The 27,607-nt window shown below is 42.4% G+C and overlaps 1 protein-coding gene and 1 pseudogene across 1 annotated transcript in view; one reads left to right on the top strand and one right to left on the bottom strand.

The window, feature by feature from the left end:
* ANO2 (anoctamin 2) overlaps positions 1-27,607 on the top strand; it is a 329,541-nt gene that overhangs the window by 113,854 nt on the left and 188,080 nt on the right. Inside the window, exons 11-12 of the mRNA XM_039539558.1 lie at positions 16,888-17,022; positions 19,893-20,053. Coding sequence (XP_039395492.1) covers positions 16,888-17,022; positions 19,893-20,053 — 296 coding nt within the window. The remainder of the gene's footprint in view (positions 1-16,887; positions 17,023-19,892; positions 20,054-27,607) is intronic.
* On the bottom strand, positions 11,993-12,402 carry LOC120369695 (annotated as a pseudogene).

Raw genomic sequence — 27,607 nt, 5'->3', positions numbered from 1 at the left:
GGGGACAGTGAAAATGCAGTTTATTGTAAATCAATGAACAGAGGGGTTCAATGAAAGAGAACAGGGTAGATATTACACATTTCTAATCTGCATCAGCTTGGTTTCCGTGAAAGGGCTTTAAGGGAATGCACAATACAGATAGATCTGAAACTGAATTTGTAAAATATGAGCAACACCCAATCTCTGGGTACGTGTATACATAAGAAATAACAGACAGTCTAAACACAAATACTAATTGAATTGAACCCTAGCTCTAGGATACAAGCACTTTACAGGCCTCCTTTTCTTATTTAGGTATTAGGGGCAAAATGTTCAGACTTGGGTGCTTAAATGTAGGCACCAGAATTCATATTTTGTCTTTCATATATGTTGTCGTCTTCTTTTTTTAATCAAAAAGGAAAATTTGCATTTTTGAGGAGGGAAATTGGGAGTAATCGGCTATTAAGAGCCATTCTAGTCTGTTCGTGGACCTTAGGCTATATCTCCACTTAGAAAACAAGTGTATTTTTAATACATTTTTGCTGGCCTAGGAAAAGTTTTTCCCACTCAAAACAAATCTGGCCAAATTTGCAAATAGTTTCAGGACTGCCGAAATTGCATCTCTTGGTGAATAAACTATTCATCTGAAAAAATTCACCCAGCTGTACTTAGGATTCTTGAGCAGTATAGCTACTTGGAAATTATCTCTTTGCCACAAAGAGCTTTTTCCCCTCTCAAGCCTCTCTCAGAGATCACTACCCTCCAAAACCCAAGTGTTTAGTTATGGTAACTTCCCAAGTATCACTAGAGGAACTGTGGGTAGGTAGACTATGCAAATGAAGCTTTCTATGGCAACACTCTCTTCTTTCTCCCTTTCACCACTTTTTTCCCCAATGCAGAGCTCTCCTCCTCTAGAGCTTCTAGCCATAGGGATACATTTTGTACTGCTTTGATACCCAGAGGGATTTGCACATGATGTGTAAATCCATGCGGCATTTGGCCTCATGTATTCACCTAGGCACAGGCACTTGGCTCTGGAGTGAGATAAAACAGCAAACTTTTACATACAATCATTTATTTCCAGAGTTCCACCTGTCCTATAGGAAGTGGTTGTATGTTTTTCTTTGCAGAAACTCAGTGTTATTTACCTTGCAGGCCAGATGGAAATTGAAAGCTCTTGGCCTATGTTTCAACAGTGAGATAAAAGCAGACCTCTGCCTGCTGATGGGCATTTTTCTTATGCAGAAGGATGCCCTCAGTACTATCAACAGTTTATACTCCTTGGGTGTGATTTTCAAAAGCAACCAAGCTCAGATCCTCAAAAGGATGTAGGCACCTAACTCCCATTGATTTAATTGGGAGTTAGGTCCCTAAATATCTTTGTGGCTCTGGGTCTAAGTGACTGAGTAGCACAAGTCCATTGAAAGTCAACAGGACTTGTGTTCCCAAATCACTTAGCTATTTTTGAAAATCCCATGCATAGCCTCTATGACTATGTGCTCCAGGCAATCCTTGGGAATAATGTTGAAGAGGCACTGGAACTGTGCAAGGGAGTAAGGAGGCAGATTTGAGAGGTGCCTATCAGCTCTGGAGGAACTTTAACAACACCAAACAACCCTTACAGCACATTCCAAAATGGCACTGTCAACCCTGGAGAACAACAGACATGTCAGGGGGAATTTTTCTCCAGCTGGATAGAGATGAGCGATGTGGGAAAGATCCTTCAGATTCCCAGCAATTCCCCTGGGCACGCCTGACTGGAAAGTTAAAAGAATTATTTTCTGTGGTAAACCTCATGGACCCATACCGCTTCCTCTTTCTCCATAGCAATTTCATGAAAGTTACTGCAATTGCAGGGCTGCTGCCTACTTGTGCCATCCTCTGTTCTGGCTTGCCCTCCTTTGGAATATGATCAGTGCAGTGTGGGTTCAGCATACATAGACTAAGATGCTAATGCACAACATACTCTCATGTAACACATCCCAGACTCCCTTATAAGAGTGGGTCTGGATTTGGCCCAAGAGATTGCCCTTGAATCTTTAATAGGAAACTGGTATTGCATTGCTGAGTAAGTACATTTTTGTTGTCATGTCATACTTTCATCACAGAACTGTGGCAACTGAAGAAACAGCTAGGATTGGGGCAGCTCCGGTAACCAGTATGGCCACTGCCAGCTTTTTAAAAGTCATGAGATTTGCTTAAAACTCATGAGATTTAAAAAAAAACAAAAACCAAAACCCCCCAACCAACCAAACAAAAAACCCTGCTAATTTTAGGTTCTTTTCCTTTACCTTCTAGTTTTTGAGCCATTATGGTGCATTCAGGTCACATTTTCAAGCTTTTCTCTGAAACTACAAGGACAAGAACATTACCTTTAAAAAAAAGAATAAAAGCTGATATTCTCATGTTCTCACAGGACTCTAGTTGCTGGGGCTTTAAAAAACACTATATATTATGAGACTTGATAAATTATGACATTTGGCAACATTGGATGAAACTTTGAGTAGCCCTATCATGCTAGATGTTAATATTTCCTGTTTCTAAAGCTTTTCTGGGGAACAACAAATCTCTATGTTAGCCACTAGATGGTATCTTGTTTGGCAATATATGCCTCTTACAACAAATGCTGCTTACAGTGTCCTATGAAAGAAACTGATACATCGAGCTAACTGTGCACTTGCAGCAAGATTTACGATATGAAGAGGATAAATATTGAACTTGAAATGGCTCCTGAAATTCAGGACAAAGTGAAGATTTTCTTAATGTTATGAAAAGAGAAATCAGCACGTGGGTTTCATATGTGGCTCTGGGGGTCCAGCCGATGTAAATGATGATATAAGGCTGGGTGTAAGCGGCATCAGAAAAGAGGCGTAAGTGACAAAGTAGCACAGCTTTCACTGATCTCTCACTCCGTGAGTGTGCAAAGCCCATGTACGTTGCACATCAATGATGCAGAAGGGCAAGTGTGCCAGGAAAAGCAACCAACAGGACATGTGAGAGCAAGTAGGTACATGGCATGTTCCCCAGTCCAAAGGAAAGGCTTATTCACTATACAATACTAAAAAGAAGGAAACATAAGGCTCTGTTGTAGGGGACTGTACAGCTGAGTGTAGGAGAAGAAGGAAATTCATCATGATCTAAATTAACTTCTTATACTCCTTATACAGGGCTTCCTTTGCTAGGGAAATAAGAATTACTGCAACCGAAAGGTGAAGTAGTTTCTCCCTCCCCAGGCAATCTTCATGGGCTCAGTAGATAAGAATCTTTCCCAGCCTGGATGTTGGTTTTTGATTTGTTTGCAAACAAAGATTTAGCTGTCCCACCTCCAGCAGAGGAAGAGTAGGAAAGGGGGACTAGAGAAATTTCTGGATGTTCGGATGTCAGGTGCTACTCTGAGTGTCCATCACTGGCTTCGGACAGCTCTGACATTGCATGGCTGCTACTAATAGGAAAATATCTTGATAGAAATAAAGGATGGATCCTTCATGACTGCATAGCCTGGGAGGTGTGCAGAGCTTCTGTGGGCCAGTAGCCTCACAGACCAATCTGCAAATTGATAATCTAACATGATCAGGGATTTATTTCCTTTAAAAATATCAAAGGGTAAATATCACTATTATTTTGTGTGGCCACTTTATCATCTCTATGTCACTGTACACTACATTCATGTTGTATCTAGTAGCTATTTGTATGATCTTCTTTTACCATTGTAAACTATTCAATTCACAGACAATAATTAACTTTTACTCACAGTGCTTCTATGAAGTAGGGAAAGACTATTATCTTTACAAATGAAAAGGTGCCATCGTTCTACCATCAGTCTATTTCTTTAGTTTCCATCGATGGATCATTATACTTAGTTTATTTTGTAACACTGAAACTCTGTATTTTTTTTACTCCATTGCAATTTTTCCTGTGTTTCATACATTAATTCATGTGAGGGTCTGTGAACTGGACACTTTCTCCCCATCAATATTTCCTTATTATTAAGTTTTAAATATTAGTTACTTTTGCAGCACAACCAAGGGACTGGGGAGATAAGGCAGCATAAATGCCTTTTAGGATTTAGCTTCTGAGGAAGTTTATTCCACTGCTGGTGGCAATTTAAGCACAGATTGGATTGATCCTTGAATGTCTCCAGTTAAACTACAGGCATCTGATTTCAAAGGAAGAAACAACAAGTATGACAGGTTTCAAACAAATCCTTAACTAAGGAAGCTCCCTTAAGTGGCTCTTCTCCAGGGGTGCTGGAACACTTTGTATAGTGGGGGTGCTGAGAGCCATTGAACCAAACTGTAACCCTGTATATGATGGAATCCACTTCAAGCAAGGGGGTGTGGCAGCACCCCCAGCACCCCTAGTTCCAGTACCTATGCTCTTCTCTTCCTGCATTTTGATCAATTCTACTTACAAGTAAAAGGGGCCAGATTGGTGGTTGTCCTGTGGGTAGGGGTAGTGAATTCTCTGGTGCAAAAGGGCTGCAAAGCACCTGAACAGCCCCTCCTAGGAATACACCTGGTGCAGGAGGCCTGTATCAGGCACAAAGCTGGCTCTGCTAGATCTGAGCCCTCTTCCCTGCAAAGCCCATGTTTCAGGGTGGGCAAGTGGCAGCCTGTGGGCATGGGCATGGGCACCTAGATGCAAGTTAGAGACAGCCCTCAGGGATTGGGTGTAGTTACAAACCTGCTAGGGTGCCAGATTAATGGAGAGGTACATCAAAGCTGGTGAATTTGGGCTGGGTTTCGAGAGAGTCAGGGCCTGTTTTGGCTAAATACTACACTGCACTGAACCACTTCACACTCTTTGGTATTTGAATCCAGGGACACAACAAGCTACTAAAGAAGGAAGTATTTGCACAGCCTCCCTGCCCCTCCTGTGTACTGAGCTGCTGAGTCCACTTGCTTAGGAATATTTTTTGTGCTTTTGCTATGGACAGAGGAACTCTTTTTTGTTCACAGCACTAACTTGCCCTTCTAATATGCTTCTTTCCTGCCTCATGCTGCAGTTTGTTAGTATTTAGCTGAGATCCCAGGGCTGTTTTCATCCTCCTCTTGTCACTTCCATGCAATTCCTTTCTAGTCTCTTGACTGATTGTTCTGAAGGGGGTTACTCTTTGCCCGGAGCCTTTGCAGGCTCCCAGATGGCTTCATTTGGTAGTATGTGTAGGTGGGTGAGTTGACCGGAATGGATTGTTACTGTACTTTGTGGAGTCAGAAGAGCTGGGTTCTGTTCCTGACTCTGCCATGCTGACTTGCTGTGCAGTCTGTAGCAAATCACACAGGAGCTTTATCAGGAATCGCTCATTCATGTTGGGCGCAAGCACTTTGAAGTTGACATTTCATCACAGGAGAAAATACTGTTATTTTAACAATGCTGTAATGAAAAGGAGTCTTTCTCACACATGTTGTAACAGCAGAACATGAAAAATAACCTCCATATCCAACAAGCTTAATTCTGCTCTCATTTACACTGCTGTAAATCTGAAATAACTCCAGTGAAATCTATGCAGTTACTCTGAGTTTTCCTTGGTATAACTGCAGACAGAATTTGTCTCTGGGTGAACTGTTTTCCTTTTCCTAGTAGGCACATATGTGAAAATTTTATCAACACCCTATTAGAATAGACTTATTTTGAGGGATTGCGTGGGGTATGGGACTTGCACTAGGCATCTGCACAAGGGTGATTTTCATTCAGTAGGCAGTTGCATGACTGGGAGGGCTAACATTGCAAATATGAATGTGTGAGAGAGACAGAGAGAAAGATGTGAAACAACAAATGGGCTAGATTGGGACATAGCAATGAAAAAATTGAATAGTCTTCCCAGCGAGGTGACTCAGTGGCTCCAGTGTCTTTTCTTTGTCTTTTTAACTTTGCTTCTAAAACACTAGGAAATTCTTTTCCAAACATGTCACACATCACTCTACTTTATTCGCATTCCACGTAGCCCACACTTGGTTGTGCACGGTTATGAGGCATTTTTTCTTCTTCTTCAAATCTGATCTATTTATAAGTTGCATAACTTGGCAACAAAGCATTATGGCCAACATGCATCTTTTGTATTTAATTACCAGTTATTCTATGTCTTGTTGCCAAACCAACATAATAGACAGAAGTGTATCACAGATGTCTGGTTCAAATATATGGGGACTGAATAAACATTTTGAATGCAGCCTTCACAATATTTTTTGTAGTAAATTTGCCATGACAGTCGATACACTTTCTGCAGTTTCTTCTCTTGTTTTGTTTACTTAGGGCTTGGTCCTCAGAGGTGCTGAGAATCCGCACCTTCTATTCAGCTTCTGTGGGAACTGTTGATACTTTGTTCCTCTCAGGACCAGGTGTTCAGGGCTCACTTCTTCATTAGAGTCATGACTGTTGCACAGGAGGTCAGTGGTTTGTCAGTGGCCATTCCACAAGCATTTGAAACAGCTTCCTAAGTGCAAGCCACAATGTTTCAGCTCAAGCCAGCACAGCGTGGAGTGTGTTAACTGCTTCTTTCATCAAGAACAGTGTGAGTTCCTTAGCCAAGTCAGCTACTGCTGGCGGCTGATGGGAGCAGATGTACTAGCTGCATTTATGTATGTGAGAGAGACACTTCTCTTTGAATGACGACCGCTTTGATGGCTATAAAGAACACCCCACTTCAGAAGGTGGGCTTACCTCTCGGTACCCTTTTATATGTTATGCATGAATCATGATCTGCTTCTTTCAACCTCTCCCTGCACCCCCAACCAACCTGTGCCCGTGTACGGCAAATGGGGGGATTTGGCGCTTAGCTGTTTCTGGATATATATGAACCAGGTATAAATTATGCCAAGATAGAGATGTGATATAACAAAACTCAGTCTGTTTCTCCTCTTGCTCTACAACAGAGTAAATCAAGAGCACTCTCATTACAGTCAATGGAGTAACACTGTTTTTACATCTGTGTAAGTGAGAGAAGAGTCCAGGCCGTTGGTATTTACATGAGGTCACCTGTAAACATCCCTCAACACACACATCCTACCACCACCATCCAGCACACGCATTTCTAGACAGTACTTATTCTTAAATTCAGGTACTGCGGTTTTCTGCGGTAACTGCACACCGCACCATAGTAACTCTAGCTCAGGAACCAATCCATGCAACAAACCTCGATGCCAACTCTGCCCACATATCTACACCAGCAACACCATCATAGGACCTAACCAGATCAGCCACACCATCACCGGTTCATTCACCTGCACATCCACCAATGTAATATATGCCATCATATGCCAGCAATGCCCTTCTGCTTTGTACATCGGCCAAACTGGACAGTCTCTAAGGAAAAGGATAAATCGACACAAATCAGATATTAGGAATGGCAATATACAAAAACCTGTAGGAGAACACTTCAACCTCCCTGGCCACACAATAGCAGATCTTAAGGTGGCCATCATCCAGCAAAAAAACCAGACTTCTAAGAGAAACTGCTGAGCTTCAGTTCATTTGCAAATTTGACACCATCAGTTTAGGATTAAACAAAGACTGTGAATGGCTTGCCACTACAGAACCAGTTTCTCATCCCTTGGTTTTCACACCTCAATTGCTAGAACAGGGCCTCATCCTCCCTGATTTATCTAACCTCGTTATCTCTAGCTTGCTTCTTGCTTGCTTATATTTACCTGCCCCTGGGAATTTCCACTCTTGCATCCGACGAAGTGGGCATTCACCCATGAAAGCTCATGCTGCAAAACGTCTGTTAGTCTATAAGGTGCCACAGGATTCTTTGCTGCTTTTACAGAATCAGACTAACACGGCTACCTCTCTGATACCTGTGGTTTTCTTTATAATCTTCAATGTTAGTTTAGTAAGTATAGTTACAAATGCTTAGCTTTAGAAAGAACTTAGTATAGAATCATAGAATCATAGAATTCAAGATCAGAAGGGACCATTATGATCATCTAGTCTGACCTCCTGCAAGATGCAGGCCACATAAGCCGATCCACCCACTCCTTAGCAAGTGACCCCTGCCCCATGCTTGGAGGCGAAAAACCTCCAGGGCCATTGCCAATCTTCCCTGGAGGAAAATTCCTTCCCGACCCCAAATATGGCGGTCAGCTGAACCCCGAGCATGCGGGCAAGACTCTCCAGCCAAACCCTCTGGAAAAGGTTATATCATACCAGGCACTTAATTGACCTATTGACTAAGCCCGTTATCTTATCATACCATCCCCTCCATAAACTTATCTAGCTTAATCTTAAAGTCATGGAGGTCCTTCTGTTTCCCTCGGTAGACTGTTCCAGTATTGCACTCCCCTGATGGTTAGAAACCTTCGTCTAATTTCAAGCCTGAATTTCCTGACTGACAGTTTATATCCGTTCGTCCTTGTGTCCACATTAGCACTGAGCTGAAATAATTCTTCTCCTTCCCTGGTATTTATCCCTCTGATATATTTAAAGAGTGCAATCATATCTCCTCTTATCCATCTTTTGGTTAAGGAAAACAAACCGAGCTCCTCAAGTCTCCTTTCATACGAAAGGCCTTCCATTCCTCGGATCATTCTAGTGGCCCTTCTTTGTACCTGTTCTAGTTTGAATTCATCCTTCTTAAACATGGGAGACCAAAACTGCACACAATACTCCAAATGAGGTCTGGACTAGCACCTCCTTATCCCTACTAGAAATACCTCGCCTAATGCAACCCAAGACCGCATTAGCCATCACATTGCCTACTCATAGTCATCTTGCGATCAACCAGGACTCCTAGGTCCTTCTCCTCCTCCGTTACTTCCAACTGGTGCGTCCCCAGCTTATAACTAAAGTTCTTGTTAGACATCCCTAAGTGCATAACCTTACACTTCTCACTATTGAATTTCATCCTGTTACTAATACTCCAGTTTACAAGGTCATCTAAATCTCCCTGGAGAATATCCCGATCCTCTTCCGAATTGACAATACCCCCCAACTTGGTGTCATCCGCAAACTTTATCAGCCCACTCCTACTCTTGGTTCCCAGGTCAGCAATAAATAGATTGAATAAAATCGGACCCAAAACCGAGCCTTGAGGAACTCCGCTGGTAACCCCCCTCCAACCGGACAGTTCCCCCTTCAATACTACCCTCTGCAGTCTCCCCTTTAACCAGCTCCTTATCCACCTCTGGATTTTCATTTCGATCCCCATCTTTTCCAATTTAACCAGTAATTCTTCATGCGCCTTACTGAAATCCAGATATATGAGATCCACCGCATTTCCCTTGTCTAAAAAATCTGTTACTCTCTCAAAGAAGGAGATCAAGTTGGTTTGGCACGATCTACCTTTCGTAAATCCATGCTGTAATCTATCCCAGTTGCCATAACCACTCTCTCTTTTAAGATTTTTCCATGACTTTGCATACTACAGATGTTAGACTAACAGGCCTATAATTCCCGGGTCACTTTTTCCCCTTCTTGAATATAGGAACTACATTAGCTAATCTCCAGTCAGTCGGTACAATCCCGAATTTGATTTATTAAAGATTATCGCTAATTCCTTAATATTCTAGGATGAAGATGATCCGGGCCCCCCGATGTACTTCCGTTAAGCTGTTCAAGTCTGGCTTCTACCTCAGATACCGTAATGTCTACCCCCATATCTTCATTCCCATCGGTCCCTCTATCACTATTCCTTAGCCCTTCATTAGCCTCATTAAAGACCGAGGCAAAGTATTCGTTCAGATATTGTGCCATTCCAAGATTATCCCTAATCTCCACTCCGTTTAAAGTTTTAAGCGGTCCCACTTCTTCTTTCTTGGTTTTCTTCCTATTTATATGGCTAAAAACCGTTTGCTATTGGTTTTAATTCCATCTCCACTCGTCGCTTTGCCTTTCTCACAGCTTCCCTGCACTCTCTGACCTCAATAAGGTAGGTTTCCTTGCTGATCCCTCCCATTTTCCACTCCTGGTACGCTTTCTGTTTTCTTAATGACCCCTCTAAGGCGCTTGCTCATCCAGCTCGGTCTAAAACTGCTACCTGATACATGCCTCTGACAACTCCTGCAACTTCAACCTGAAGTAACCCCAGGCGTCATCTGCCCTTAGATCCCTAAATATGTTAGCCCAGTCCACTTCCCTAACTAGTCGCCTTAATTTAGTAAAATTAGCCCTTTTGAAATCATACACCCTAGTCTCAGATGCACTATTGATTATCCTCCCATTTATTTGGAAACGAATTAGCTCATGATCACTCGAGCCAAGGTTGTCCCCTACAACAACGTCCTCAACAAGGTCCTCGTTACTCACCAAAATCAAATCTAAAATGGCATCCCCCCTCGTCGGTTCAGCAACCACTTGATGAAGGAATTCATTAGCTATCACGTCTAGGAAAAGCTGAGCCCTATTGTTATTACTAGCATTTGTTTCCCAATCTATATCCGGGAAGTTAAAGTCCCCCATGATCAAGCAGTTCCTATTAGTGTTTACCTCCTTAAAAACATTAAAGAGCTCTCTATCCATCTCTAAGCTAGATCCTCCAATCACTATCCTGGATGAGGCTCTGGTAGTTTTCTTCCCCAATGTGACCATTGCCCAAACAGACTCCGTATTGTCCATTGCAGCGCTAGTTATCTCATTACATTTTACCTCATTATTGATATACAGTGCTACTCCCCCACCTTTACCTTTGCATCGGTCTTTCCTAAACAGCACATACCCTTCCATACCTGTACTCCAGTCATGGCTACCGTTCCACCATGTTTCTGTTATTCCTACGATATCCGGTTTCAATTCTTAGTATACTAAGTTAACTAAAAAAAAAAAAGCTTTGATGTATTTTTGTATGAAGTCAGACATTTACAAGTATAATCAATGCCTTGTGTTAGTGTGTGGTAGTGGTAGTGCTTAGGAATCCTTGTCATAAACCATGACCCCATTGTGCTAGATGCTGTACAAAAAGAGCAAAATAGTCACTGCCCCAAAAAATGTACAATGTAAGCATAAGACAGGAGACAACAGATTGATACAGGTGGGAGCACAAGGAGACAATGAGATAATATTGGTCAGCATGATAGGCAGTCATCTCAGCATAGTACCGGCCTAAACATTGTCAGGTTTTATTATCGGCATCTTGGTAAAGGAGGCATTTGAAGGAGGAGGCAGCTCTGTGGATGTTTATGGAGAGTTCCCCACAAGCATGAGGAGCAACATGGGAGGAAGCACAAAGGTGCTTGTTTGCAAATGTATCAAGTAGGCGATGGAGACTGGCATCATGGCCCAACCAGAGACAAGATTAGACCAGAGATCCACCCAGTTAAATATCTCTCCTCAAGGACTGGCTGGGTCTTAAATAGTTCAGAGGTGGGGGAAGGGGGGTTGTTGTTTTTCTCATTCCCTTTCTTTTATACCCTGAACCATGAAGTGTGATAACACTGCTTGACTGGATGGTCTTGGGAATATGTGAGTTGCTCAATTGGACTACATTATGCTTAAAATCCAGACTGTGACTGAGAGTTTTGAGGACATTAAAGTATCCTTCCCCTATTTGTACCCTCTTCCCTCCTGTGGTGGTTACAGTAGCAGTCCTTGTGCTCACCTGAGGCCAGGGTAGGAGGCAGGATCACAACCCTATCTTCCTCAACCCCGCCAGGGAGAGCTGGTTGGCTGCCGATGGGAGTGTGCCAGTGAGCTCTGAGAGGCCTCTGTTATTTCCTCTGTTAGGGCCCAGTCCTGTGAGGATCTTGGGGTGTGATCTGACTGACACCCACTGAAGGCAACAAGAGTCAGCTTGAATGCAATGGGTGTTGGATCAGGCCCTTGATGCCACCTGCCAAATATTATGTACCCTCAGCTCTTTTTATTTTCAGTGGGTGTTCGGGGCACTCAGTCTGTAATAGAAGGAATGAATGTATCTCCAGCATTTCTTATGTTGACTAAATAATCTCCCATCTTGCCTGTAAAATCATCACACTGCAAAGCACAATCATCAGTCTACCTTGGACTATTTCAACCTCTGCTCTGATGAGCTTAGATCAAGGTGACTAGCACAGGACAAGTACTCATATAGGCATAGCCGTTTTCATTTTTTTGTTTGTTTCTTTTTGAAAACATTGTAAGTCACAGAGCATTGTGCAGCTCCCTGCTTCTTGGAAGTTGCCTTCCTTCCAGCTGCCAGAACATTGTTGAGCTCTTTTCACTTTCTCTTGGCACAGATGTGAGTAGCCACCCTTTTCTTTATGAATTTCAGATTTTATTTATCATTGGAAAGTTTTAATAACCCCATAGAAAGAGAGCCTCACAAGCCAGGAACCCACTGACTTTGCAAATCTTGTTTCTGATGAACTTGGTGCGTTTGGTCAGATGATCTCTCCTCTGACACTGCCTGGGCTCAGATACCTTCTTTGCCACTTTATGGGCCATGTTCAAGCCAACAGCCATAGCATAGAAGGCTGCCCGCTCTGCTCTTTTAAAGGTCAGATTGTGGCCCATCCTGCATGTCTGCACAGGGTAGAATGGGAGGGAAGGTGCCCCCTTAGAATGCTGTGCCAGCTGCCCATATCACCCATGCATGTAGCGGGGGAAGGGGCAAGGAGTACATGGAGCACTGAGTCTACCCCCCATCCCATCATGCTTGTGAGAGCATCTGCACAGGTGCCCTAGGGGAAGTATGCTGCACCAGGTATATCGCCAACACAGGGTACATTCCCTCCAAGAGCAGGGGGAAACCAGAAGCCTTATAGCAATTCCTTGCTTCCTAATCTGCCCTTGGGGCAGTGCAGCTACATATTGACCCATATATGAGGTTTGTGGCAAATCCATGACTGGACCCATTATTTATATATTTTTTCTCTTTATATAAAATACTTTTCTTAGTCACAATTTTAATAAAACTATACAGAAATAACAGCAGGTATACGCAATACACTCCAAAACAAAATCCTTGCCAAATGCATGATTCATGTACAAAGTCTACTGCAAATGAATAGCCCTATCAATTACAGTAATATTTCTCACTTAAATAGCTTATTTATTTATTTGTATTCCAGTGACCGCTGTTGTGCTAGGAGCTGTACAAACACAGAACAAAAAGATGGCCTTGGCCCAAAGAGCTTACAATCTAAGTTGCAGTGTGAACGTTTGTAGATTTTATAGGGGGATAAATGTAATATGCTAACCAGTAAACTCATATAAGCTGTTTAGAGGCTGGATCCTACAAACAATCATGCATGTAAGTAATCCTTATTTATGCAGCTTGTCCTACTGAAGTGAAAGGGATTAAATAGCATAATTAAGTTCCTTTCATTTGAGTATGTTTGTAATGGTTCAGGGTGAGTTGTACCTTTGAGCTTTCACTCCGTCTCTCCATGGGTCCCTGTCAAGTGACTAGCCCTGTGCTGCTCTTCTCTCAGAGTGGAATCCTGCAATTCTCCTCATTCTTAGACTTGGTCTCCAGGTTAACTCACCACTATTTACCACCCATGTTTCCTCAACAGTTCCTCCAACTGCATTTGCTCACTGCTATTGCCTTCCCTTCTGGAGTTCTGATCAATATGAAAATACTGTTTCTTCAAAACAAAATATTGTTTATTCATTCATAGGAACATGACAATCAGAGAGGAAAGGATTAAAACAACAAAGATCTTCATGCACAGTATTCTTACCTAAATCTTAGCATTTCTCTCAAGACTTAGGCTATGTCTACACGAGCACTTTTGTTGGTCATACGCCCCCAACCAACATAAGTTTCACCCTCAGAAGCGCTGGTGTGGCCAGCTACCGCTGCTCATGGGGGTAGTTTAATTATGCTGAAGAGAGAATTCTCTCCTATTGTCATAGAGTGGCTACACAGGAAACCTTACAGCGGCGCAGCTGCAGTGGTACAACTGTGCTGCTGTAAGGTATCCAGTGTAGACATAACCTTAGATAGGCTTGACTTACCCCTGGATCCTTCCCACTTCTGGGGACTGGGTTATAGGTTGCTTCTCTGCAGATCCTCCCTCTCCCTCTCTGTGCATCAGTGCTGCTCTTTTAACAGTTTCCAAGGCCCATAGCCTCAAAGGTATTTAAATGCCTAATTCCCAATGGGAATTGACACCCATATTGTCATTTAAGTATCAGTGACTGGGTCCATCTACAGCCATTGACTTTGGTTCCTGCAACTGACTTAACCCTTAGTTTTCCTTTAGGAAGCAACTAAAGGACTACCAAACCCACAGAAGTGCAGGTAACATTCATAAAATCAATTCAGATACCTCCCATGCTCTTGACAAAGGATGTGCAGGATCATATTGAAAATCACAAATGATGGGTTGTAGGGAGATACAGTATTTGGAATCTGTAAAAGTAAAAAAAAAAAGTGTGGGTTTTTTTTTAGTTAAATAATCCGAAACACAATTTATAAATTAATAAATATCTGCTCTCTCATATCTCAGATGTTATAGTATCTACCAATACTGAGAACAGTAACTAGCTGTGGTACTTCATATGTCACTGTAGTCATATACTTTGTTTTGGATCAATAGCATCAAAATGCTTTTCCTGTCTATTAATAATTGGCCCTAACATTTAGATATTGAGTCCAATCATGAACAACACCACCAAAAAATGGCAAATGAAATTTAATGTAGATAAATGTAAAGTAATGCACATTGGAAAAAATAACCCCAACTATACATACAATATGATGGTGCCCAATTTAGCTACAACGAGTCAGGAAAAAGATCTTGGAGTCATCGTGGATAGTTCTCTGAAGATGTCCATGCAATGTGCAGAGGTGGTCAAAAAAGCAAACAGGATGTTAGGAATCATTAAAAAGGGGATAGAGAATAAGACTGAGAATATATTATTGCCCTTATATAAATTGATGGTACTCCCACATCCTGAATACTGCATACAGATGTGGTGGTCTCATCTCAAAAAAGATATACTGGCACTAGAAAAGGTTCAGAAAAGGGCAACTAAAATGATTAGGGGTTTGGAACGGGTCCCATATGAGGAGAGATTAAAGAGGCTAGAAATCTTCAGCTTGGAAAAGAGGAGACTAAGGGGGGATATGAGAGAGATATATAAAGTCATGAGTGATGTGGAGAAAGTGGATAAGGAAAAGTTATTTACTTATTCCCATAATACAAGAACTAGGGGTCACCAAATGAAATTAATAGGCAGCAGGTTTAAAATAAATACAAGGAAGTTCTTCTTCACGCAGCGCACAGTCAACTTGTGGAACTCCTTACCTGAGGAGGTTGTGAAGGCTAGGACTATAACAGCGTTTAAAAGAGAACTGGATAAATTCATGGTGGTTAAGTCCATTAATGGCTATTAGCCAGGATGGGTAAGGAATGGTGTCCCTAGCCTCTGTTTGTCAGAGGATGGAGATGGATGGCAGGAGAGTGATCACTTGATCATTGCCTGATAGGTCCACTCCCTGTGGGGCACCTGGCATTGGCCACTGTCGGTAGACAGAATACTGGGCTAGATGGACCTTTGGTCTGACCCGGTATGGCCGTTCTTATGTAAAACCATCCCACTCCCCTTTAAATTACCTCACATAGGTATTTGTTTTAACTAATTCTATATTTCACTTAAGTGTACTTTTCTTTCATTTCAGGTCATTAGTTTTTGTTTTCCATTCCTAATTTCCTTAAGTATTTCCTCGTGCTTTGACGTCATTATCACTCAAGCATATTTTCAGTTATCATATTCCCTTCTGATGTATTTTTTCTAGGATATTGATGTTATATATGTGTTACCTTAATGTGTCTTTATTGGTCGTATTCTACAACCCTTTTATGATTGCAGTGACCCTTCCTAAAGGCTCGATCCTACTGTCATTAAGCTCAAGTGGAGTTTTGCCATTAACGTCAATGGGAGCAGAATAAGCTACTAAATTATCAGTGCTCAGTGTGCTGAAAAGTCCAAGGCCCTGCATTTGATATTGTTTAGAGCACTATAAATCAGGAACAATTTAAACAAAATCAGTGGAATTACATCAGGGTAAAACTCATCGAATGTAAATGAGATCAGAATCAAGCCGAAAGCATGCCTGTGCTAAGGCTTTATAGAGAGCATTTGTTGCCTCTCTTTTGTTAGATGTGATATCCTTATGCTACCTCTTAATGTTACATTTGCTTTTTTGTACCATTACCCTTAGAACTTGCATTTAATTAATGTAATGTGCAATATCTTTCCCAGAACCCTCTTTTGCACTACTCTTTTCTATCCAACAGTCTCTTATTTTGTTTTTTTGGCTTGTGAGATATTTCTTGGCATACTGTTTTTTAAAATCTTAATTAAATCTCATCATATTGTCTCTCTCCCTACTCCTCCCTGATTTCTCAGAGTTCCCTGGAGTTTTTGAAACTCTCAGTATTCTACTATATTTATAATCACTTCTAACAGTGCTTTGGAATGATCAGTAAATTTTATCAGACCTGGGTATACATCCTGTTGTGTTTGATTCATGAGGAAATCAGGCGGAATACTAATAAATATTTATCACTACCTACAATTAACTGTTCCCTACCATACTGCATACTTTTGCATACTCACTGTAAAGGCAGGTTAGTGCATTAGAGATATTTATGCCACCTGAAGGGGCCAATGATGGGTGTGCCCCAAAGTCCTGCTTTCATGTTAAAAATTGTTAGTCTGAAAATACACTCTCTGATGTCAGCCTATTCACATAGGGACTAATCCTATGGCCCTTACTCATTCAAGATACTGTGACTGCTGAGGTAAGTAAAGACTATTAGTGTGGGTAAGCATTGCAGAAGTGGGCACTTATTCACACCTGTTGCTAGGACCCTGAATGAAATCCTGGCCTGTCAAAAATTCCCATTGACTTCAATAGGGCCAGGATTTCATCACACATCTCTTATAATTTCTGAATATCAGTTGCAGGGATTTTTGAAACACATCCGTAAATGATACTGAAGATGACACCCTTAAAATATATTTCTTTCTTTTCTTTTCCAGGAAGTATTTTGGAGAAAAAATAGGACTGTATTTTGCGTGGTTGGGTTTATATACAGAATTCCTTATTCCATCTTCAGTAGTTGGGATTATAGTGTTTCTTTATGGATGTATAACCATGGAAAGTGACATTCCTAGGTAAGCTTGTCCGTGAACAGTATTTTGTTACTCAATACTTATAACATTATGTTATTGGACTTAATCCTCAGTAACTGCAATTACTTTTAATATGTTTGTGGAACATTTGTATAGTACTGTATTAACAAACAAATTTGTATAATACAGCTGCATTTATTTCATTAGGATTCTATACATATGAAATAATCTTATTCAAACCAAATAAATTCCTTTGTGTGTTTATAAGAATGCAATAAACTTACTGAGCATATTTATTTCAATAGCTTCACCATTGAATAGCCAAATAAACGCGGTTATATTCCAGTCTAATTCATTCTAATGTCACACTTACGCAATATGTGTGCATTTGCATATGTGTACTATTTGAATGCCATGCAATAGAATGTGTTTATTTGGATCTTCAAAGATACAGTCATTGAAATAAGGACGCTCAGTAAGTTTATTGCATTCTCCTAAAACATGTGACTAAATTTATTGATCTGAACAAGATTATTTCATTTGTCTTTCTTTTATGTGTACATAAATAATGAAATAAATGTGTGTGTGTGTTTTTAGAGGTCATTAGATATAACAGTGTATATCTCTAGTTCTCTGCATATTGATAATGAAAAACATGATTAAATACAGTATAAAATCTGTTTATATAAATGGTTTGAAAATTTAAAATTAGAGCTGGTCAAAATGTTTTAAACAAAAAGATTTTCTATTAATAATGTATTTAACCCCCCACAAAAAAAATTGCAAAAATGTTTTGATATTGTCAAAAAAATCAGTTTTCCATTAAATATTGTGGGGGTTTTGCAGATATTAAAAAAAAAATTAAGACTTTCTCAAAAACCTTATCTAACTATCATTTTTTTCATACACTGAAGGTTTTCAATAAGTGAAAAAAATAACATTTCCAATAAAAAAGAATAGTGGAAAAAAATGAGAAATTTCAAATAAATAAAAATGGATCCATTTCAAAAAAAAAAAAAAAAAAAAAACTAATTAATAATAAAATGTTTCAGTTTTTTTTTTTTTTTTTTTTTTTATCTAAAACATATAATAGAGTATATGAATATAAAAAATAGTATAATGACAGTTTGATGAAGATGAGTGTGATTTGTGTTTGTAAGCAAAAGCAAGTCCCCTTTCCCTCCTTATTTAGATTAGAAGTAGAAAAAATTCATTAAAATGGAAGGAAAGGAAGCATTTCATTTCCTCTATTTCTCTCTTCTTTTCTTTTCTCTCTTTTCTAAAATTTATTTGCATGGTAGTTTTTGTTTGAATTTTAGCCTTGATCAGTTTTTTTTTTTGGAATTCTCTGGAGTCTGTTCCTGGTTCAATTCCTAATGTTTGTTTTGTTGTTTGTTTGTGTTGAAGTTGAGAAGGGAAGGAAGGAATATTTTATTGCATACTGTCACTTCTCAAAAAAAAAAAAAAAAAAGTAAAAAAATTTAAAGTAATTTTTTTTTTTATTTATTTAAAAATAATAAATGCTATTTAATTAGTTAGCAGTGAAAAGAAAGAAATTTAAACTTTTAGATAATGACCATTTAAAATTACAATGCTGGATTCTAATATTACCTCTGCTGTATTCATTTGTCATTCTATTCCCTACATGTGCTGAGAGAACTGTATCCACATCCTTCTACAAATGAAAAAATGAAAAAATAAAAAAAAAAAAAAAATTTCAAAATTCAGCTTCAGGCAATAACTTCAATCTAAAAAATAATGAGCATTAGGATGAAACTTTCTCTACAGGCAGGTTGTTCCATAACTACCACTGCTGGGTTTTTGCAGCTTTTTTTTCACTGCTGGGTTTAACAGCTACTGATAGAATGCATAGGATTTGATGGACCTTGATGGTGGATCTGATGGTGGTTTATTCTATATTAGCTAAGGTAAAAATGAATTTATTAAAAAAAAAAAATTTACAGAAAAAAAAATCAAGAAGACAATTATCAATGATTGGTAAATGATGATTGATTTTTTTTTTTTATTTTTTTTTAAATTTATTTTTTTTTAATTTCCTCAAGCAAATCGTAATGCAAAAATCTCTTATGCTAACAAAAAACAGCAGAGATTAAAGGATAAATCTGCTGATCTGCTTGCAAAAGAAAAGAGTGCAAAGAGAAAAACTATTAACTTAGTTAAAATACTCAAACATATAAACAATATAAAAATGTAAATAAAATGAAGAAGGATGGTCTGAATGAATTATGGTCTTTTGGTGGTTCAATATTCCAATGCTCTACATCATCAGAGCTCAAGTGAGCATTTGCCAATGCAGATTTGCACAACATCAGCATGACAATCTGATCCAATGTAATGTGCAAATGGTTTAACTAACATGCATTAGCTAATTGGGGTGTTTTATAGATTTTTAGGCCATACATATAATTCTGCCCAAGATTCATGCACAGATTAACGTGGCATTTAGCACATGTTCTTGTTTGAGATGTTAATACATGTTAGAGACGTGTGTTTTATTAAGGGGAAGCCAGAATTTGTCCCATGGAGTTTACCTTACTGCAAATTTAATCCTTTTTTTCTCATGCATTCAAAAGCTGATATGTATTTCCTGTGTCTGAAATTGGACATCGACTCAGGATGTCAGTGTTCGCTTTGATTTCTTTTAATTATATTTAATATACGTTTTTAGTGAGTCATTCTTCTCCAATAAAATCTAGCGATCAGATTGGTTTATTATTTTGCATTGGTTTTCCTTCAGCACAGTACCTGCATGTGCTTAAGCCTCCAAGCACATGCACTGTGTAACAGCATGCAGTCGCTGTGAATGGCTGAATGCACTACAGTACAAAACACAGATGCACCCTCTTTTCATTAGAAATACATTGTGACATCTTTGCATTTGTTATTTATAGTATAGAGATGTGTGACCAAGAGAAAGCGTTCACCATGTGCCCTCTTTGTGACAAGTCTTGTGACTACTGGAACCTCAGCACTGCATGTGCTACAGCACGTGCTAGCCACTTGTTTGACAACCCTGCAACAGTCTTCTTCTCCATTTTCATGGCTCTCTGGGGTGAGTATGGTTTTGAATGTTAGCAATGTTATTAGATCTTTGGACTCATAACAGAAAGGAAAGCTGTGATGGTACAGTAGTCAAGCACTAATATTTTATTATGTGTAGGGCATTAAGGGATTAAATGTACTGCATATGCCTTATGGAGCTAGCAAGCCCCCAAAGGCTAGTAGGTGCTGGCTTTTGCTGAGGACTGGATTCCCTCCTCCTCCTGGCCACCCACTGGGATTGCGGTGAGAGGAATCCAAGCTTCTGTGCTCTGAATTCCCAGTGGTGTTTTAAGCTCTAGGAGCCTGAACAGAGTCCAGTCACTACCCCAATCTTGGAGGCCCTAGGCATACTCTCAGCATGCAGATGTCCTATCTGGCAACCCTTTCTGAATGTCGGAGCTTGCTGTCCAGCGACCTAACCCCTCTGGATACAGTGCTGACCCTTCAGACTCCCCAGCATTTAAACACACCCCTCTCATAGAATTCCACCCCACAGGTGTGAAGCTTCTGGTTTACAGTTTAACTCTCTCAGGGGTCCTTTGCTTCTTTCCTTCCTGCCCCTGCAGCAGCCTCTCTCATCTTAGTCTGGTGCAAAATGGCTCTTTCCTCCAGTTCTCCCCTGGCCACCACCTGTGAGTCCCTTTATAGACTCCTGCTGGGGCCACCTGCTTCTTTTGTTCTGCCTTTTGGTAATTTTCCATTACTCTCAACCCCCTTTCCCTTCAGACAAGGGTAGGAAGTGTCTTCTCCAAGATAGAACAACCCTACTGTCCTAAGGTGTCTTACTTTGAAAAGATGATCATTGAGTGCTGCTCATTTACTGCTGTCTGTCCCAGCAGAGACCTAACACAACCCTGCTAATTCAGGTCGAATCCACATCCCTATAGGCTTTCCATGACACAGTATGCATGATACAGTTTCATAAAACTATCTAAAATTCAGAAGTGCTAGAGACAGAACCCCCATTTTGTCACACTGACCAAGGACTGGAGCTAGCTGTGTTACCAAGGATTCCCTCTGACTGTGGCAGCCTCTATGATCACCAGTGTGGGGGCTGGGTGTATATAAAAATGGGTAGAGAGCGCCATGGGCTGTGTGTGTTTTGTATATAATATATGTATATAAATACATACAGCCCAGGAGTCCCTCTGCCCATGCCCCTAGCCTGCCTAATATTGCTCCCAGTCTGCTCTGTCTTCACATCTTTCCTCTGTGGGGACTGCATGGAGAGCACCTTGTGCAGGTTCCACAAGGCTTGGGAAACAGTACTGGGCAGGCTGTCAAGTGTCTCCTTCCACATGGAATGGGATTCCTTTAAGCACAGAGCGCATTCCACGTGGGACAGTCTTCTCCATGACTCTGTCAAAACTTTATAGGACTCATCCATGATTTCCCCCCCATATCATGTAACAATCACAGTTCACACACTAGATTTGTCCATAACAACAAAAATTCTCTGCCTATCCAAGGATCTCAAAGCGCATCATAGACACTAATGAATATTTTACACCTCTTCCTTACTTGCGTTGCTGTTGGACTCTCCCAGGTCCTGGCAACTGCATGCATTGTATTTTGCTTACCTTGCTGCAAAGTCACTCACTACTGATCTTATTTATTGTGAAAGCTACAGAGGTGGTGGCCTTTTAAAACAGTCTCTGGAGGGCACCACTGTAAACTGAACTGTGAAATGCATCAGGAAAGCCTTAGACTGATTGTAGAACTTTGGCCAAGCAGCCATATTAACCCGATATTGCCAACTCCAAGTGATCCAAGATTATGAGTGAGGCCCCATAAATTATGAGATTGGCTTTAAAAAGATTAAATTAAAAAAATTGAGCCTTTAGGGAGCATTTTCAAGCTTTACTCAGCTAGAAGCTTACTTAAAAATGAGAGTCTCGTGTGAACACACAACTTGAGGAGTTCAGGCTTTGAAAAACACACCAAGTATCATGAGGCTCACAGTAAAATTGTGAGAGTTGATAACATTGTTAACCTGGTCCAGTTTGTGGCTCAATAATAGCTCTAGAAATTAGAGCTGTGTTGAGTGTTATGAAAACTGAAGTGTCATGGGTTTATCTGCTGTTATGGACTATATAATGCACAGGCTTGTAAATTTACTACCTGTATCTATCAGAGTTTCACCATGAATATCTAGGTTGCAATGTGTCCAAACCACAAAAGAATGAATGCTCTCAACACTGGCAACCTGACAGAATAGATATGCACAATCAGTGCCTGAATATGGCAGATGATGCCAATAGGTTGGGCGGAAGAGTTAGATGAGAAAAATGAAGTAAAATAAGCTCAGCACTCTGGGGTTGTATGCCCATTCCAGTGCACTTTCATCAGTTACATCAAGCGAACTCCTGCATGGTTCCAAGAGGTGACACTTTCTATGGATATGAACGTAAGGACCACCCTCTCTGACATGCCAGAGTACAATCTATTCCAGACTAATGAGGAGCTATGTCAACCCTGCCTAGTAACCTGGAGTGTCCTTTACAGTGCCTTGTTGCTGTAGCCTCAACTGCTCACAAATAGCTTCCAGCACATAAATCAATCCTGGCTGTGCTTCTGTGTGTGCTGCAGCCAGCCAGCTACACCTTGGCTCTTACCAGCCTTGGTTATGCTGCCGTGTGACCCAATACATCCCCAGTTCCAGATTTCCCTCTAGAAATGTATGTCTAGGGACCTACCAAATTCACGGCCATAAAAAACTCACCATGGACCATGAAATCTGGTCTCCCCTGTGAAATGTGGTCTTTTTTGTACTTTTACCTTATACTATACTGATTTCATGGAAGAGACCAGTGTTTCTCAAATTGGGGGTCCTGACAGAAAGGGGAGTTGCAGAGGGGTCAGAAGTTTATTTTAGAGGGGTTGCGGTATTTCCACCCTTACTTCTGCACTGCCTTCAGAGCTGGGTGACTGGAGAGTGGGGGCTGCTGACTGAGGGCCCCACTCTGCAGGCAGCAGTGCAGAAGTAAGGGTGGCAATACCATATCATGCCATCCTTACTCTGCGCTGGTGCTGGCGGTAGCTCTGCCTTCAGAGCTGGGCTCCCAGCCAGCAGCCGCCACTCTCCAGCTGCCCAGCTCTGAAGGCAGTGCCGTCGCCAGCAGCAATGCAAAAGTAAGGGTAGCAGTACCGCAACCCCCCAACAATAAACTTGTGACCCCCCAACTCCTTTTTGAGTCAGGACCCCTACAATTACAATACTATGAAATTTCAGATGTACATAGCTGAAATCATGAAATTAAAGATTTTTTAAATGCTATGGCTGGGAAATTCACCAAAATGGACCATGAATTTGGTAGGACCCTATGTATGTCCTGTACTGCCCAGCCCTCTTCTGGACAGTGCAAATATATTGAGTCCATTATTCCTTTAAGGGACTAATACACAGACAACTTGTTTTCCTAAATGGAGTTACGCAGACATTTCAGCGTGAACACACTGGATTAGGTAATACAATAAACCCAAGCTTACTTACTACAGAAAGATAGATTGTGAATGAGTATAAATAATGAGGCATAAAAGTCAGAAATGGCTACAAGAAAAATGAAGATAAACTGTTTACTGGTATCCACTTTAAAAGCTACCTTAGGGCTTGGCTACACTTGCAGATGTGCAGCGCTGGGAGTTACAGCTGTGTTCGTACAGCTGTGTAGGGAAAGCACTGGTGTGTGGCCACACTCACAGCTACCAGCACTGCAGTGTGGCCACATTTGCAGCATTTGCAGCGCTGTTGGGAGTGGTGCATTGTGGGCAGCTATCCCACAGAGCACCTCGTCCCATTTTGGCGCCGTGGATTGTGGGAAGGGGACGGAAGGGTGCGGGTCATTCTGCTTTCTGTCCCAACGCCCCGTGGTGCATCGCTTCACATCCCAGCAGTCACATTTTTTCCGTCCACATTTGTTGCCATTGTGAGTCTCTGTGCAGTGCGATTTCTGTGGGAAATGGAGCCCGAGCTGCTGAGGACTTTGCTGATGAATGTCGCCAGCACATCACGTTTGGCAGTTGAGCTATTCCTTCAGCTCCAAAGTGACAGTGAGGAGTCCGACGATGATATCGAGTCGCCTGACGCGTGACACTAAATTGCTTGTGGCATTCACAGAAATGCTCAGCACCGTGGAACGCCGCTTTTGGGCTCGGGAAACAAGCACCGAGTGGTGGAATCACATCGTCATGGAAGTCTGGGATGACGAGCAGTGGCTGCAGAACTTTCGGATGAGAAAAGCCACTTTCATGGGACTGTGTGCTGAGCTCGCCCCTACCCTGCGGCGCAAGGACACAAGATTGAGAGCTGCCCTGACAGTGGAGAAGCGGGTGGCTATTGCAATCTGGAAGCTGGCAACTCCAGACAGCTACCGGTCGGTCGGGAACCAGTTTGGAGTGGGAAAGTCGACCATTGGAATCGTTTTGATGCAAGTTTGCAGGGCCATTAATTGCATTCTGCTAAGAAGAACCGTGACTCTGGGGAACATGCAGGACATTGTGAATGGCTTTGCACAAATGGGTTTCCCTAACTGTGGAGGGGCAACAGATGGGACGCATATTCCTATTCTGGCACCCCCCACCTAGCATCCGAGTATGTTAATCAGAAGGGGTATTTCTCTATGGTTCTCCAGGCGCTTGTGGATCACCATGGGCGTTTCATTGACATTAACACAGGCTGGCCTGGAAAGGTGCATGATGCACGCATCTTTCGGAACAGTGGCCTGTTCAGGAAGACGCAGGCAGGGACTTTTTTCCCCAGACAGGAAGATCACAGTAGGGGACGTCGAAATGCCCATTGTGATCCTTGGAGACCCCGCGTACCCATTACTGCCTTGGCTCATGAAACCCTATACAGGGAAGCTTGACAGGACCAAGGACCGGTTCAACTACAGGCTGAGCCGGTGCCGAATGACTGTGGAGTGTGCTTTTGACCGTTTAAAAGGGCGCTGGAGATCCTTGTACGGGAAGCTAGACTTGGGAGAAAGCAGCATCCCCACGGTTATATCCGCTTGCTGTACCCTCCATAATATTTGTGAAGGGAAGGGTGAAACATTCAGTCAGGCATGGACCACCAAGGATCAAGTCCTGGAGGCTGAATTTGCACAGCCAGAGAGCAGGGCTACTAGAGAGGCCCAGCACAGGGCTACAAGGATTAGGGATGCCTTGAGGGAGGAATTTGAGGCTGAAAGCCAACAGTAATGTTTGTTGCCTTGCACGGGAGTGAAGTGCAGTGGTTACAATGTTAGTAGGATTCTGTTTTTCCTAAAATGATTTGCAGTGCCTGTTTCTTTACTGGGCTACGGTATCTTTCACTTTCTGCAATAATAAAGACTGTTTTCAAAGCCAAGAATTCTTTTATTTAAAAGAAAATAACTTCCTTGACAGACACACAACATTTTGGGAACCTAATAGGGTGGGGGTAGGTGGGTTGGTGAACTGTACAATCACAGGTTTGAATATGTCCTGTCTGGAGTGCTGTGCAATGACTGCTGCACTTCAGGGTGCATATACTGCATTGTGATGGGGGTTGAGTGCAGAGGGTAAGGGTCATAGTTCTCAGGGCTGGTTGGTGAACGTACAGGTTTTGGAGGCAGCTGGTGGAGGTAAGAACCTGGATGCTGGGGAAGGGGGTTTGGAGCTGACATTGGGGCACAAGGGAAAGAGCTTTGGGCTGGGGGGGGGGCGGCACGGTATTGCTCTGCCTGCATGGCTACGAGTGACTGGATAGAGTCCACTTGGCACTCCAGGATGCTTATCAGCTGCTTTGTGATTTTCCTCCTGGCCGCTGCATTTCTCTGGCGGATCATACTTTCCCTTTCCCTCCAGTCATGCAGGTTTTTACTCTCTCTGGCAGACTGATCCATAACTGCTTTCAGCATCTCTTCCTTGGTTTTTCGCAGCTTCTTCCTGAGGTTTTGTAGTCTCTGTGCAGTCGAGGAGATGGGCAGTCCAGCAGTCAAGGTCGCTTTTTGAAAGGCAAAAATGGCAACAGTTAACAGGGGTAGCATTGTTCATAATCTCATCCAGACAGTAATTCCCACACACTGAAGGAGTTTACAGTCTTCACTTTAGCATACTTTTCCCATACCAAACAGAGCGCACACAACCCAACAGGAGCCACGAAATGGTGAGTAAGGGGGACTGATTGATTCAGGGCTGTGCAGGGTTTTCTGTGCGTTGGGGAAAGCAAACAGCTACAGGGGGCATCTGCACTGAACAGTCTCCCAACATTTTCCACAGGAGTTAATCCTGGAAGATATCTCGCTGCTGCGGGTCACCAGGGAAGAGCGGGAAGGTCTTCTACAGCAATGCGGATTCCGCCCTGGCCCCTATGCAGCTTGCCTGTGTGCAGCAATGGTCCCCCCCACCCCTTGCAGAACAGTGGTGCGGATGCGTTAGTCTGACTGGGACAAGAACCACAGTGACTCTCCCTATAAACTTGCGCAGGCGTATTGCCCACGCTCTGGCTGAAACTTTTGAGGAGATTACTGAGGGTGATTAGACCACATCAATGGGTTATTCCACATCTAGGCATGCATGCATGCAGCCGTAACCCCCGCCCCCTCCTCTCCCGAAACATTTCCATTCTGAAAATAAAAGCCGCTTACCGGTAACCCGCTCCTCTGCTTGTCCTTCACCAAGTACCAGCTGCTGCGACTGGCTACCTTCCTCCTGGCTTGAGAAGAGCTCCTGGCTGCATGCCTCCTGGGACTCCGGGGTGTGTCCCCCCACCCCAGTACCCTCACTCTCAGTTTCCTCCACCCCTCCTCTCCCCCACCCCGCTCAGAAGTGTCCATCGTGGTCGTCGGATCGGCAGTGCGGTCACCCCCAAGTACCGCGTCCAGCTCCTTGTAAAAATGGCAGGTTGTGGGGGCAGCGCCGGAGCGGCGGTTTCCCTCACGGGCTTTGCAGTAGGCACTTTGCAGCTCCTTTACTTTAACCCTGCACTGCAGCGTGTCCCGGTCATGGCCCCTTTCCAGCATGGCCTTTGATACCTGGCCAAAGGTATCATAATTCCTACGTCTGGACCGCAGCTGGGACTGCACAGCTTCCTCCCCCCAAACACTGATGAGGTCCAGCAACTCGCCATTGCTCCATGCTGGGGCTCGTTTGGCGTGTGGAGGCATGGTCACTTGGAAAGATTCACTGATTGCTCAGCCAGGTGTGGAGTGCAAACAGGAAGGGGATTTTTAAAATTCCTGGGGCATTTAAAGGGCGGTTCACCTGAGGCCAGGGCAGTAGAGTGCGAACTGATGAGCAGAGTGGCTGAACAGGTATTCTGAGATATCTCCTAATACCCTGGAGGCCAATAACAGTGCTGGTGTGTGGCCACACTTGACGAGCAGTGCTGCATCACCAGCGCTGCACTTGTTATACCCCAAGCAGACCAGGTGTACAGCCAGTGCTGCAGCCAGGGAGTTGTAGCGCTGGATGTGCCTTGCAGGTGTGGACAGTAACTAAGTTGCAGCACTGGAAAGCCTGCACCAGCGCTGCAACTCTCCAGTGTAGCCAAGCCCTTAGTTGCAAAGCAAACTTTTCACCATATGCTCCAGTAGATTACTGG

The sequence above is a fragment of the Mauremys reevesii genome, linkage group 1 (assembly GCF_016161935.1).
Source record: "Mauremys reevesii isolate NIE-2019 linkage group 1, ASM1616193v1, whole genome shotgun sequence".
In the NCBI taxonomy this organism is placed as follows: domain Eukaryota; kingdom Metazoa; phylum Chordata; order Testudines; family Geoemydidae; genus Mauremys; species Mauremys reevesii.
Note: the sequence above shows the minus strand (reverse complement) of the source record. Positions and strands in the feature narration are given on the sequence as shown.